Source organism: Enhydra lutris, unplaced genomic scaffold (assembly GCF_002288905.1).
Source record: "Enhydra lutris kenyoni isolate GAN:26980312 unplaced genomic scaffold, ASM228890v2 scaffoldscaffold16, whole genome shotgun sequence".
NCBI classification, from domain to species: Eukaryota; Metazoa; Chordata; class Mammalia; order Carnivora; family Mustelidae; genus Enhydra; species Enhydra lutris.
The window spans coordinates 29415588-29431759 of NW_019154100.1; the positions used below are offsets into that span (position 1 = coordinate 29415588).

The 16172-nt window shown below is 42.6% G+C and overlaps 1 protein-coding gene across 8 annotated transcripts in view; it reads left to right on the forward strand.

Annotated features, from left to right (window-relative positions):
- LOC111147263 (chimerin 2) overlaps positions 1–3446 on the forward strand; it is a 293720-nt gene extending 290274 nt beyond the window's left edge. For all 8 annotated transcript variants that reach the window (XM_022503193.1, XM_022503194.1, XM_022503196.1 and 5 more), the window contains one exon: positions 1680–3446. In XM_022503193.1, coding sequence (XP_022358901.1) covers positions 1680–1851 — 172 coding nt within the window. In that variant the 3' untranslated portion in view covers positions 1852–3446. The remainder of the gene's footprint in view (positions 1–1679) is intronic.
- Positions 3447–16172: the final 12726 nt, after the last annotated feature.

A 16172-nucleotide genomic window follows, 5' to 3' on the forward strand; every position in this document is an offset into this window, starting at 1 on the left:
TAGATGAAATGAACCAAAAATTGTCTGCACTGATTAATTTACAGACTCATTCAAAAGTGAAAGGAAGCAAGTTGAGAATACTGTATAAACTCTTGGTTTTTTTTTTTTTTATCTTATAAAACATATTGTTGCTCATATTCACAGTGATCAGAGATATAATAACATTGAGCTCAGAAGGTTTTCATTTTGATTACTCTATTGAATTTAAGAGTATGAGCAATTTTTGGATAAGTAATAGACTATGAATGCCAGCCTAGCTTTTAGCTAGCCATAATTTCTTTAGAGAGAAATTATTATACAATTATATAATTGTTATAGTTTGGAAGGCAAAATATAATTATTAGGAAAAATGCTGATATGTCCCAGTTGAATCTTTAATGCCAATAATTTAGTATTTTTATGATGGAGGGTTTGCTAACTGTCTTGTTTGGCCAGGCATGGTGCCTGACTTAATGGGGAGATGGGAGCAAGCTGATAGTGAAGAGTAGTCCTCTTTTCTGTCTCCTTAGCTTTGCAACATGAAAATAATGCAAGCTCAATTGGCCTTCCTAAAAAAATACTAAGTGGCCAGTTTAATTAGCTCCAAGAGAATAGAAACAAAAGGATGGCCTTCTGTGCGGAACCTAAACAGGTTTTAATACTATTGTCTTTTAGTCCTACTACGAACATCCAAAAAACCTCAATTCCTGAAAAGAAGAATCTAGGAGACTGTAATTTTATCCCACTAGGAAGGTATGAAGTCAACTCTGGAATTTGACTTTTATTCTTGAAGGCTTTGCTGTTCTCATCTGGATGTTGAAATGATGCTTTCCAATTCCAACAATAATTACTGCTCCAGACCTCATCCTGTGGGAACTAGAAATAATGTCCAACTGCTTTCCTGTTTGGCCACATTCCAGCCATTCCCCTGTCCCGTGACAGCGGTCTGGCTATTCCTACGCTCATGGCAGCCCCATCCTACAGTGACCTTCCTCCGCTGACATGAGCCCTGCCAGCAGACCGGAGATCTGCCATCAGCGCCCCTGCTTGGGAGCATACAGACCAGCAGGAAGCAGCTACAGGAAAGAAAAGACTTCCATACAAGCCTAGCCTGAAATGTGTATGAACTGTGGGCCAGCTAGGAATCGGCTGCCCCTTTCAACCAGTACCCTCTAATCACATTTCCACATTTATTAAGAAGGATTGATTTTCTTACCAGATTCACTAAGTAATTTACTTCCACTGGCTGAAGGCAATGTCAATAATAAAAAAAAAAAATCAGAAAGTTACCTTTTTGAAAAAGATTTATCATAAAATTTTAAAAAAAAATGAAATCAGCTACAAAAAAAAAAAAAAAGAAAAAAAAGATTTATCTATTTGAGAAAGAGAAAGCATGGGAGAGTGTGAGCAGGGGGAAGGGCAGAGGGAGAGGGACAAGCAGACTCCATGCTGAGCGCTGAGCCCGAAGTGGGGCTCAGTCCCGACCAGAGCCAAAATTGAGTCAGATGTTTAAATAACTAAACCAACCAGACACCCCCCCAAAATTACCTTTTTAAAAATACTTTTCTAGAATTCTGATTCTCAATCTTCTTTCACAACTTCCCAAACCGGAGAAATTTGGGGGAGCATACATGTATTTAACCAGTATATAAATTCATCCAGAAGTCTGTAACAGCTCTGTGGATGTGTCTGTTTTGCAGGGTGACACTGAATGAAAAGGACAATCTCATGAATGCTGAAAATCTGGGGATCGTGTTTGGACCCACGCTGATGAGGTCCCCCGAGGACAGCACCCTCACCACCCTCCATGACATGCGGTACCAAAAGCTGATTGTGCAGATTTTAATAGAAAATGAAGATGTTTTGTTTTAATCCACCAGGGAAATGAGACGAATGGCCCCAGCCCCATCTTGCTGATAAGGCTAAAAAGGAATAAAAACACTTCTTACCCTTGATTTGTTTTTCAAGCAAGTGACGGAATTTCCTGGACCACAGTGGACTGTCAAGTCGGCTACTGTGTCTCATAGACACTGGCCTCCTCCATGTGAGAACAGCAGGGGTGAGAGTGAACAAAGGCCCTGCCGTGGGTCTTTGCTGTGCCTCCTACAGCTGTCTGTTTTGCTGGAAGAGTGATTAATAAATCTTTAACTTATTTAAAAAAAAAGGTAGCTCTTTAAGCTTCAGTCTTATCAGTAATAAAAGGGAATTTAATTCATAGAGGTACTTGATACAGTTATACATTTTCCACTTACAAAAAGAAGACAATTCTATGTTGAATGTTAAATGAAACTTATATTGTAAAATGTATTTTTATTTTAGCTGCAAGAATGTTACTTTATTTCAGCAAATAGAACTCAATGCAGTGCATTGATTATGACCCTGTGCACCTTGTCCTGCTTCTTGCTGTGATCCCTGAAAAAGTTTACCGTGAATGCAGTATTATCTTGACATACCTCTGTCCTTATCAGTGCTTTGCAATGGAAATTCACCAGCCACCTGTGTCCCTGCTTTTGATAGGTTTTGCGGTTAAGCACTGGCATCTTTGTAGTCGTACAGTATATGTTTTTAGCAGTTGTAGGATGGTCTGAAACATCCACAGATTTTCTTTCCATGAGAATTTTGTGAAATCCCAAAGTATGTTTTGGCATTAGTCAGTATTTCCTCCCTATCATGTGTGTATATTCCCAGAACATGCAGAATGTGGTCATTTTACATGAAATGATGTGAGAATACTGGTTGAATCTGGGCCATGTAAAAAGTTAGCACTTTCCCTATGTCCTTTTCAGGCCAGTCCTTGGGACTAACCAATTAATGGCAAGTTGTACTGATTTTTTCCCCATTTTTGTTTTATAAACAAGCCTATTTTTAAAAGTAAGAATGAATAAGTTTGATTTTTACAAATATTTGTTCCTTGATAAAAGTAGCTCTGTAGGGATAATTTAATATGATTTGATCACAATAGTTCCATCTTCATTATAAATTTAGCTTAGCATGAGCTTTTTCACAGCAAGATCTCTATATTTGGTAACATAGGTAAAATATTTAAAGCATTAAAAACTGTAAATTTAAAAAAAAATTTTTTCTGAGATCCAACTACAATGTCTTTTCCTCTTATTGTCTGAGATTACCCATGTACTTACTGGCTAGTCTTGTTTTGGAGTGACCAGAAGAGAATCACTGTGTGGTGAGTGAGCTGAAAGGAGGAGGGCAGTGCAATCATCCTGGACAGTTCCACGGGCTATGCGGATGGACTCTGTTGGCACACGGGGGGATCAGAATGGTTCTGCTGGGTCCCTGCTATTATTGTCCCTCCCAAGTGTACAGATTTGTTGGTTGTAGCTTATGTACTTCTTGATACTGTCAAAAAATTATCTGAAAATGGTTTTATTTTGTGAAGTGAATAATACTTTGTAATTTATGATAGTGTAAATGGAAGGAAAAGCATTAAATGTATTAAATTCTTCTGTCTATCATATCTTGGAGCGTGCAAAGAACACTGGTGTTGGGGAGTGGCAGGGGGCTCTAGGGGGACAGTATTTAAAACATTGTTCCCAGATGGGTTTTGGCACTAGAGTTTCTATCATCACCAAAACATCACGAGGAAACAAACATCCCATGGAGTCCCCACCTTGCTGCCCAATCCTCTTCCAGCTTCCCTCTGGAGAGACTGCTTGAATTAGGATTCTAATGCTCCCCCTTCACTAAGACCTGCTGCATTTATGTTTTTTTCATTAAGACACGCAGTGTTTAGAGCAAATCCCTCTAGGTCATTGGCAGCAGAGCAGAACAAGAGTTTTATAGCCAGAAAGACTTGAGTTCAAATCCCAGATCCCCCAGTGATTAGCGCAGATGACCTTGGGAAAGAGTTTGCTCATCTGAAAAACTGGGGAAAATATTCTGGTTGTAACATCTTAAATGAAGTGTTAACCTAAAGTAATTAGTTATTTCTTATTACTAAGAGTGATAACTTAGCAGGGGAAAACATATAACGGGGGTAGGGAAGGCAGAAGCATGAGAAGAAAAGGGCTTGTCCCAGGTTAAATCCAAGTTCAAGTAATAATAAGGGATATTATAACAGGGTTCTATAATACATAACGAGGGTCACCTGACTCCTTTTCTCGAATGTGATTACAATACCTGATCCCTTCTCCCTTACTTTAGTCTGTACCTGCTCACCCAGGCTTATCTCCCCAACCATCTGGCAGCCTGACATGGCTCCTCTTACCTGGCTGGAAATTCCTACCATTGGAATAACACTAGTAATCAAGACCTGAAAGGAGGCAGCATTGTTTCCAGAAACACACTGTTAAATTGTCTCCAAGTGGGTTGTGGGAGGCCCGACAGGAGCAGAGTGGGTGGGAGAAGACAGTCCTAAGGATGGGAGGAAAAGACTTTTCTTTCTCCTATTAACATAAATAGGCACCTGGTCTCCACAGCTGGGAGGGGGCTGGTGCTGAATTTCGAGGACAGCAGGCTGGAAGGGCAGAGGGAGGAAGGTAAGAGCATAGGACAGCCACATATCACAAACAGCTCACGGGTTGTCTGGGGTGTGCTGATTCCTACTGAAAACCAAACTCAGCTTATGAATTTCCCAAGATCTATCAATCCCAAATTTATAATTAACCTTTTGATTTTAAAAATGTAATGTTCATTGATTTTCAACCAATATTTATCAGGCATTTATTAAGGGGCCAAACACTGAATACTTGGAAGCCAGGAAGAGACTTATCTCACTGGAAGAACTCAATTTAGACGGACTAGAGAGAGGAACTCTTTGTGTTGAGGGTTTTGGACTGTAGCATCAAGGAAATGAGTGCCGCTAATTTTTAAGATTTATTTACTTATTTGAGAGAGAGAGAAAGAAAGAAAGTACCTGGCCGGGGGTGGGGGTGTGGTACAGGAAGAATCTCAGACTCCCTGCTGAGCGTAGAGCCCAACAAGGGGCTCAATCCCATAACCCTGAGATCATGATCTGAGCTCAAAATCAAGAGTCAGACACTTAACCAACTGAGCCACCCAAGTGCCCCTAATTTTTTTTTAATAAACTAAATTTTGGAATGGTTTTATATTTACAGAAAAGTTGCAAAGATACTAAAAAGAGTTCGTGTATCCTCCTCACCCATCCTCCACTAATGGTAACATCTTATATAACTGGTACATTTATCGAAACTAAGAAACCAATACTGGCACATTACTATTAACTAAATTCCAGAAGTCATTCAGATTTTATGGGTTTTCTACCAATATCCTCTTCTGTCCTGGGATACCATCCAGGGTACCACGTTGCACTAGCCTTAATGGGTTGTAAGGGACAGATGACACAATCTAGTTTACAATTTTAAAATATCACTTACTTGGCTGTGGATCCATGGAGGACATTTGAGCAGATGCAGGTAATGAGGGTAGAGGCAGTGAGATGTTCTCCTTGTCATAAAGGACTGTAGTGATGCAGCCTGCATCAGGGGGTAGCAAGGCAAAGTCAGCTAGAATTGAGTCATAGTGAGGAGGCAGAATTGAAAAAGTTTGGTTATAGATTGGATTAAAGAGTCAAGGATGATTCCCCGGTGGCTAAATTTGACAACTGCATAATATTTACTGAAAAGAAGAGAGAAAGAGGAGTTGGTGGTCTAGAGGAGGGGTGGGAAAAGGAGGGAAGATGGTGAGGTCCATTTTGGACACGGCAAAACAGAGGTCGCTGTGAAACTTCTAAGCACAAATGTTTCATGAGCAATTGCACTGGCAGACCATGGCTAGAGATAGGGCTCTGGGAGGGGACAACCATGGGGTTGAATGTAAGGACTCAAGGACACAGAACAGAGAAATAGGTGAGAGTCCTGTTCAGAGTTCTGGGGAGCACCAACATTCAGGAAAGAGAAAGAGAAAGGAGCAAATGAGGTCTGTTCTGATGCATTCCAATAAAGAGAGTCTCATAAGTGCCATTCAGAAAGCCTCTCTTCCTTGTCTTCAGCTCTGTTGCACAATGTCCTAATCCATGTCTTTGTCCCACTTAGATTTACTTGGTTACATGGGAGGCACCACGTTAACCTCGTGCTTTGGAGGACTTAGCTTTTGTGAATGCAAATGAGCCACAGTCATTTTTCTTTTCGAAGTTTAGTTAAAAAGATGGTATCATACTCAGGGACCTCACCCAGCACTTATCCCAAAGTGCTGTGACTGTGGGTCTGTCTGTCTCCCACTGAAGTACACATTCCCTAAGACTGGGAGCCCTGGATCCCACATGCTGGTTACACACCTTCCTGCACAGGCTGCAAGCCTCAACTCCATGTTCACCTCCCTGCCGAGACCTTCCCTGGCTTCCCTGGGCAGAGGACAGAGCAGGTGCCAACCATAAACACGTGGAAGCACGGGAAACTTGGAGAACCACAGAGCTGTGTTTAACTAGAACGTGAAGTATAAGGGAAGAGGGGGGGAAGTGAGATTAAAGAAGGAGGACTGGGGGCACCTGAGTGGCTCAGTGGGTTAAGCCGCTGCCTTCGGCTCAGGTCATGATCTCAGGGTCCTGGGATCGAGCCCCATGTCGGGCTCTCTGCTCAGCGGGGAGCCTGCTTCCCTCTCTCTCTCTCTGCCTGCCTCTCCGTCTACTTGTGATCTCTCTCTGTCAAATAAATAAATAAAAATCTTTAAAAAAAAAAAAGGAGGACTGTGCCAGGAAAAAGAGAACCGTGCAAGCCAAGCACAAGTCAAACTCAGGAAGGTCTGTCTGGTGACACAGGGAGGGTAGACCAGAAGACTTAAGACTGGCGCCATAGAAGGAATCAGGAAACTGTTAGAGACAATGCCCACATGAACTTGGCTCCCCAGAGGAGGGATGGAGAAGAGTCATGGATATGAGAGAGATTTAAGAGGTTGTTAGGACTTACTGATTTGATGCCAGAATTGAAAGGAAGTAGAGTCACAAATGATGCCTCACTGTCTGTTTCTTGCAACTAAACGAATATTTAGGAAGATAAGAGAATATGGGGAGGGGAGTAGGTTCAGCAGGGGAAAATCATGGGTGCGGTTTGCAGGAAGCATTATGGTGCTAATGGTTCACCCACATGGAAATGTCTAGTAGGCTGTTGGACAGGTGGTTTTGCCCTTGATCTTAGCCAAAAGGCCGAGAAGCGATGGACAGGTGGTTTTGGAGCTCAAGAAAGGGAGATATGCTGGTAGGTATGACGTGGTCAGACTATATGGACAGGTGAAGTAGAAAGGACCAATAGTAGGTCCCTGGGTAAGAACAAAGTCTGGGAAACAGGCAAAGTTAGCGTTGCAAGGAAGGTCAGGAAAGGTCAGAGGAAGAGGGAGAAAGTGGGGAGTGTAAGATGAACACAGCGAAGACAGAACTTCAGGGATGGAGGGGACGCCGGGTCATATGCTGTTGCAAGGTGAGAGGTGATGAGTCCCTTTTGGATATGGCAACTAAGGAGTCCCCCATAACTTAACAGGAACTTTTCAATGGGATGATGTGGTGAAAGGCAGCTTGCTGAGCCTTGAAGAGTGAATGGGGGTGAAGAATGAAGATAAAACCTGTCATCAGAAAAAGCAATGACGCTCTCTTTCTATAGGCTTGTGCACCTCATATCTATGGTAAATCATCTACAGGAGCACATCTTTCATTGCTGCCAAAAAATTACTACCTTGACATACTTTCCCAAAAAACTGTACACTTTAAAATCTTCATAAAGAGAACGGAGTATGACTGGAACAGATTTTTGGTCACTCCAGTTAATCAAACATAATATCTGGGTTTTTTTCTATGTCCTAATCTGTAAAATGGGTATAATCCTGGTTTTGTTCTAGTTCCCCAACCTGAAAATGAGCATTAGAATATCTGCTCTCCCCTCCCTATCAGAGAGATGGATTCTAAAGATCCATCAAGATCTCAAATGTGAAAACGGAAGCCTCAGTATAAGCTGTACAGCAATGTACAAATTGTTAATTGTCCTACATACACAGGACCACCCTTCCAAAACCAATCCCTTGTCAGGTGAGGCAAGCCCACATCAGTCCATTAATTGGCAGTGTTGGAGGAAACGAGGCATGGGATGGAGCCGGACATCCCTGTCAGGGGCGACGGGGGGCTGTAAGGATCAGAGGTGTAGGCCAAAGAGCCCATCAAGGAAAGACATTAAGACCCCAAAGTCCATGCACAGAAGATCTGTGGCGAGATGAAAACAGACCTCATCACGTCAAGAATTCGGGGCCAGAGACCAAATCAGAAAAAAAGCAGGTGCACGCATGCCTCTGTGTGTGTGTGTACATGTTTGGGAGAAAACGGGGGGGGGGTACTTTCTGAGGGGTCACTGTTAAAACCCATGAGGTCTTTATGGGCCAATGAGTTCGTGACTCTGGGATCGGTCAAACTGATTGCCCTCCTTGCCTCACCTCAGGAACAGTCGTGGCAAGATCAACCTACTACCAATAGCGCGTAGGGACCGCTTCTTGGGCATGGATGGCTTCCTTCTGATAATAAGGAGAACATCACTAACCCATAAGAAGTACTCAGTTCATTAGTCAGTAAAGTGTCTGCCACACATAACCTAAAACTCGGAGGCACAGGGCTTGAACAGTATGGACAGTAATGGTCTCAACAAGCACCCAAATGTAAGGCATCTTCAAGGCTGGTGCTATCTGCCCTCTACTGCACCGTGCTCGGCTTAGTGGCATTTCAACCCTCGAGCTCTGGTAGACATGCCTACCAGCAGGCAGACACAAGGACAAGCAGCACCAGGTCTTTCTCTAACTGTGGGTCCTAGGTGTCCCATTCAACAGCCAGAAAACCTTTCCCCCAACAAACATCCCTTTACAACTCATTGGCCAGAAGTGCATCCCATGCTCGTGATGAAGCCAGGAACTAGGAAGGAAGAAGAGATCACCCTGATTAGTGTAGATCCGTGTTTTGCAAGGTGGAGTCCCCTGGCCAGCAGCACCAGGACCCGGGACTTGTTAAAAATACCACTTCCCAGGCCTGACTCGTTGAATCTGGGGCTGGGGTCTGACAGTCTGTTCTTAACAGGTCCCCCAGGTGATACCATGGAGGATAAACTGGAGAAGGCCAGGTTTAAAACAACCGTGGTTTCACCTGAACTGGGGACCCACCCTCTCCAAGGTTTGGATGCATGAAGCAAATCATGGTTTGTTAACAAAAAGGGGGCAACAGTTTTGCAGCATTGGGGACGTTGTTTGAACTCTCATAAGCTCCAGAGGACCTTCCACACCCCCACAGACCAATGTCTCCTGGGCCTCACCCCCATAACCATAGAACCGACTCTAATAAAATACCGTCTCAGCTAGAAGCTTCCTGAGGGCAGGAATCTGGTCCACTCTGCTCACCACTCCATCCCAGCCCCTAACTGGCACTGGGCCTAGCATACAGTAGACGCTCAAATCTTTTCAAAATTAATGGCAGAATCCTTCTACAAATACTCAAATGTCCTGTAATATTTTGGTGCAAAGGAGGGAGGGGATGATTCTAGAAGCAGGAGAATCTGAAAATGCATTTTTGATTGACTCTTGTCCACCATTTGGAGCTCTGACCAATATGGGAAACTTCCCATTATTGAAGCTTACCTGGAATTTGTTATCCTTAGCTCACCTCATCTTTACCATATTCTTTCTTCTATCCAGTGGGAATGATCGTCAAAATAATTCAGTTTGGAGAGTTGGAAAACCAAGTATTTAATTGTGGGTTATACAGCAAGAGTTGGCTCTCTTTGGCTAGGATCCAGAGCAAGATGGACTAGAGGTCAGGGGCTGGGTCCCTGACCCAGGTGTTACATCCAAGCTCTACCACTTCCCATAGTGTAACTTAGGGCAAGTTATTTTACTTCTTGAGCCTGTTTCTTTGTCCCCATAATGCACTACTATCGGCCCTATTCCATGAAGCTAGTGAGCTTCAGATAATCTCCGTACAGCACTCCCTAGAGTATCTAGGGCACAGAGTAAGCAAACAAATGATTGTCTAAAAACTCAACAGCTTCGGGAAACTCATGAGAATGCTCTTCGTTCTTCATGCTCTCAGGTGCCATCACTTATTGCTGCCTAGCAAATTAGAGTTAAGGAATTTAACCAATCACGGCCTGATGAGTTTTTAAAGCCGGGCCACACCTGGCCCGTGGTGGGATGCAGTGGTCACCCTGTGAGAGCACTGGATTTAGAGCCACAAGGCCTGGCTTGGTCACAGATCAAGGCTTTTAACATTTCTGAGCCTCAGGTTTCTTCCCTTTGAAACATGAAAACTAATGCCTGCCCCACCAACCTCACAGGGCTTTTGCTGGGGCCAGATGGCATGGGAGCAGGTGTGCAGGTGCCCTCACACACCTTCACACCAGTAGGTCTGGCTCTGCTGCTGGTGCCACCCCCTCCCCGGACCCTTGGGGAGCTCTCCCTGGAGCCCCACCCACCACCCTGCAGCTTCGGGTTTCCACGTAATAGGCTTCTCAGTTGCTGGCACAATGGACCACTCCCTTCATCTCAAACCCCCCCTCTCTCGGCTGCTGGGATCCCCCCCTCACCCCCATCCTTTGCTCAGCTCCTCTGCCCATTCTCCCTCTGTAACCATCCAAATCCCTTGGTATGCTGGCCAACACTGCTTCTTGCCCTACTTTAGCCACAGACCATCACCAACACTCTGGCCCTGAATGCTATCTGTCAACAAATAAAATAATCCCTAAGATTCAATAAGCTACCCAGTGCCCTGTAACTGATCGCTTCTGCTAAAACTGGCCAGCGTATGATCTACTGCCCACAGCCAACGTCCCTGAAGAACACTTCCAGGACTCCATCACTCAGCTCTCTAAAATCTTCACATCGACCACATTGGCACTGCATCAGAAGAATTTTAAAATTCAGAATAAAAAATCAGTATAACATAGTGATTCAACAATTCTCTACATGACTCAGTCCTCTTTAACCCCTTCCCCTATTTCACACCCATTGCACCCACTCCCCTCCCCTCTGGTAATAGTTTGTTCTCTATATTTGAGTCTGGTTTTTTGTTTTTCCCTTCTTTCTTGGCTTGTTTTGTTTCTTAAATTCCACGTATGAAATCATATGGTATTTGTCTTTCTCTGACGGACTTATTTCACTTAAATTACATGCTCCAAGCCCACCCATGTTGCAAATGGCAAGATTTTATTCCTTTTTATGGCTGAGTAATGTTCCATTGTGTGTATATCTCACATTTTCTTCATTCATTCATTTATCAAGGGACACTTGGGCTGCTTCCATAATTTGGCTATTGTAAACAATGCTGCAATAAACAAAGGAGTGCATGTGTCTTTTTGAATTAGTGTTTTTGTATTCTTTAGGTAAACAGTAATGGAATCACTGGATCATATGGTAATTCTAAACTGGAACTCAACCACGAGAAAAAGTTCAGAAGGAATTCAAACACCTGGAAGCTAAAGACCACCCTGCTTAAGAATGCTTGGATCAGGGACACCTGGGTGGCTCTGCCTTCAGCTCAGGTCGTAATCCCAGAGTCCTGGGATCAAGTCCCACATTGGGCTCCTTGCTCAGTGAGGAGCCTGCTTCTCTCTCTGCCTCTGCCTGCCACTCAGCCTGCTTGTGTGTTCTCTCTCTCTCTCTGACAAATAAATAGAGCTACCCTACGACCCAGCAATTGCACTGGTGGGTTTTGACCCTAAAAATACAAATGTAGTTATCCAAAGGGGCACGTGTCCCTGAATGTTTATAGCAGCAATGTCCACAATAGCCAAACTGTGGAAAGAACCTAGATGTCCACCAACAGATGAATGGATAAAGAAGAGGTGGTATATATATACAATGGAATACCACGCAGCCATCAAAAGAAATGAAATCTTGCCATTTGTGACCACATGGATAGAACTAGAGGGTATTATGCTTAGCGAAATAAGTCAATCAGAGAAAGACAACTATCATATTATTTCCCTGATATGAGGAAGTGGAGATGTAACGTGGGGGTTTGAGGGTAGGAAAAGAAAAAAGGAAAGAAGATGGGATTGGGAGGGAGACAAACCGTAAAAGACTCAATCTCACAAAACAGGCTGAGGGTTGCTGGGGCGAGGGGGGTCGGGAGAGGGTGGTGGGGTTATGGACATTGGGGAGGGTATGTGCTATGATGAGTGCTGTGAAATGTGTAAACCTGGTGATTCATAGACCTGTGCCCCTGGGGATAAAAATACATTATATGTTTATTAAAAAATTTAAAAATTAATGAAAAAATAATGTATACAAACACCTTAAAAAAAAAAAAAAGAATGCTTGGATCAACCAGGAAATCAAAGAAGAACTCAAACAATTCATGGAAACCAATGAGAATGAAGATACTTTGTTCCAAAACCTATGGGATATAGCAAAGGTGGTCCTAAAGGGGAAATACATAGCCATCCAAGCCTCCCTCAAAAAAACAGAAAAATCCAGAATACACCAGCTATCTTTACACCTTAAAGAACTGGAGAATCAACAACAAATTAAGCCACCTCCACACACAAGAAGGGAAATAATCAAGATTAGAGCAGAGATCAATGAGATAGAAATTAGAGATACAGTAGAACACATCAATGAAATTAGAAGCTGGCTTTTTGAAAGAATCAATAAAATCCATAAACCACTGGCCAAACTAATCCAAAAGTAGAGAGAGAAGACCCAAATTAATAAAATTATGAATGAAAAGGGAGAGATCACAACTAACACCAAGGAAATAGAAACAATCGTCAGAAATTATCAACAGTTATATGCCAATAAGTTAAGCAACCTAGATGAAATGGATGCATTCCTGGAAAACTATAAACTTCCAAAACTGAACCAGGAAGAAATTGACAACCTGAATAGACCAATATCTAGTATTGATATTGAAGCAGTGATCAAAAACCTCCCAAAAAAACAAGAGCTCAGGACCTGATGGATTCCCTGGGGAATTCTACCAAAACTTTCAAAGAAGAAATAACACCTATTATCCTGAAGCTGTTTCAAAAAATTGAAGCAGAAGGAAAACTTCCAGACTCTTTTTATGAAGCCAGAATTACCCTGATTCCCAAACCAAGCAAAGACCCCACCAAAAAGGAGAATTTCAGACCAATATCTCTGATAAAGATGGATGCCAAGATTCTCATCAAGATCCTAGCTAATAGGATCCAAAATTACATTAAAAAGATTATCCACCATGACCAGGTGGGATTTATACCCGGGATGCAAGGGTAGTTCAACATTTGCAAATCAGTCAATGTGATAGAACAAATCATTAAGAGAAGAGAGTAGAACCACATGGTCCTCTCAACCGATGCAGAAAAAGCATTTGACAAGATACAGCAATTGTTCCTGATAAACGCTTCAAAGTATAGGGATAAAAGGAACATTCCTCAACTTAATAAAATCTATCTATGAAAAACCCACAGCAAATAGCATCCTCAATGGGAAAAAGCTGATAGCCTTCCCTTTGAGATCAGGAACACGACAAGGATGCCCACTCTCACCACTCTTGTTCAACATAGTATTAGAAGTCCTAGCAACAGTAATCAGACAACAAAGAGAAACAAAAGGTATTCAAATTGGCAATGAAGAAGCCAAACTCTCTCTTCACAGATGACATGATACTTTATATTTTTAACTTATCAAGAGTCCTCCATACTGTCTTGCACAGAAGTTACCTACATAATTGTAGGAAAATTTTATATAATCATATACATTTAATATGGTGCTTTAAAGAACTGTGCATTAGCTCACTTTTATCTTTCAGAATTTTACATCAAGTTTACATGTAAAATTGAAATTAGTCTATAATTGTCTTTGCTTGAACAGTCTTTATTCAATTCTTTGTCTCATAAGGAAAGTGACATAGCATTCTTCTCTTTTTCTCTGAAAGCATTTGAATAGGATTGGTAAGGTAGGTAGTTTTAGTTTCAGCTGCAAGTAGCAGAGAACCCAAATTACAGTGGATTAAACAAGACAGAAGTTTATTTCTCTGCCATTTAAAATTCCAGGTGGAAGCTATAGGGCTAATAAGGTAGCTCCATACTCACTGGGGTCCCAAGTTCCTCCTATCTGGCTGTTCTGGTGGAAATCTCCTAGTGGTTCCCTCACACAGTACTGCTTCCTCCTACAGGATTCATTGAACTCTCTGCACAGCACTGGCTTCCAAAGGACCTCTTGACCTCCCAACATCTGTCTCTGCTTGGCTCACTGAGCCTGGGTCAGGTCCCTTGTATGTCTAAGCCTTCCTGGGGTCCCATTTGGCCCATAGTAATGAATGTACCTCTTCCACATCATTTGGTAGAAAGCAGATCATTCCTCTCACCATAGTACTCTCCTTTTACCTATAGCATCAATCAGGTCATTTGAAGTTCCCAAACTCTAGGAGACATACATTAAGCTGTCAGAGGGATTCTGTGAAACTCCCCCAAGCTTAGGCTTTCCTTCATCAAAGAACAGTCCCATAGTACTCAAAAATTCTCTTCTAAAAAGAAATCCTATTAAGCTTCTTGTTTCTTGGGGAAATACAAGGAGTAGGAGACCTAAAGATCATTGGGTCCCAAGAGTTCAGGTAGATAGTTTTCAAAAAATTCTGAATACCTACAAACGCAACAGGAGATCAAACAGAAGCAGAGCAGCAATTCTAGGAACGGAGAAGCGACCACTTTCTGGAAGGCAGGACATGCAGAGAAGTGAATCTGAGGTGATATACAGGAAGATAGATGGGGGAAGGAGCCCGCTGCCAGCAAGCGGTAGAGCAGCAGAGCACAAAATCAGAACTTTTAGAAGTCTGCTCCAATGAGGGATGTCGCTCCAAGGCTAAGCAGTGGCAGGGGGGGCGGGGGAGAACCCAATGGGACAGTGTGGTCTCGGGTCCCTTGGGGTCACAAAATGACCAGGGGTGCCTACGTGTGGCAGAGCCCCCAGGTATCAGAGCAGGTAAGCTGCTGCAGAGATGGGGCCAAGGAGGGGGTGCTCAGCTCAAGATTACAATTGAACTGTGATCTGAGGCAGAGTCAGGCCACTGCTCTTCAAGGAAGGACCTCATAAGTAGCAGATCCCGAGAGACCCCTCCTTCCTCCTTTGGGAGGAGCTGCATGGGAGAGGGCTACAGGAATCTGCTGGGTTTGGAGACTCCAAATGGGGCCCCGTGCCAAAGATAGAAATGCTCAATCAACCGCAAGGAGCATGGCCAGAGACCAGAGAGACAGGAGGACTAACTGCTTTTCTCTGAGGGCACACTGAGGAGTAGGGCCCTGGGCTCTCAGCTCCTCTGGGATTGGAGATTGGGAGGCCACCATTTTCATTCCCATCCTCCAAAGCTGTATGGAAAGCATTCAGGGAACAAAAGCTCCCAAGAGGGAACCGAGCAGATTACTTAGCCTGGCCCCTGGTGAGGGCGGTGCAAAGACATTTGCCCTTGGGCAAAGACACTTGAGAATCACTGCAACAGGCCCCTCCCCCAGAAGATCAGCAAGAACATCCAGCCAAGACCAAGTTCACTAATGAATGAGAACTGCAAAACACCTGTGCTAGGGGAACACAGCACATAGAATGCATGGCTTTTTTCCCGTGATTCCTTTAGTCTTTCAAAGTTAAATTTTTTAAGTTTTCGTATTTTTCCCTATTTTTTGTATGTTTCCTCTTTCCTATTTTAACCTATTTTAACTATTTTATCGTACCAATACTTTTTTAAAAATATTTTTTAGTTTTCATTTTTATAGTCATATTCTATCCCTTCATTTTATTTAACCTTATTATTTGTATACATATAAGTTTTTCTTTCTTTAAAATTTTGGGATATAGTTTCTTCTAACAGACCAAAATATACCCTAAATCTAGCATATGGCTTTCTTCTAGTCTCCACCCTGATCACATTCTCTCCTTTTTTCTTTTTTCAATCAACTGCTTATCTTGTCAGTACCTTATGAAAAATCTTTTTAAATTTTCATCTTTATAGTTATATTTGATCCCTTTATTGTGGTTACCCATAGATAGATAGATAGATTTTTTTTTTTTTAATTTTGGGATGCAGTTTTTTCTAACAGACCAAAATACACCCAAAATCAAGTGTGTGGCTCTCTTCTATTCACTAGCCTAATCATATTTCTTTTTTCCTTTCTTTTCCCCTTGGTTTTGGGTCTCTTCTGATTTGGTTAGTGTATATTTTTCTGGGGTTGTTGTTATCCTTTTAGCATTTTGTTCTCTCATACATCTATTACCTCTGGACAAGACGA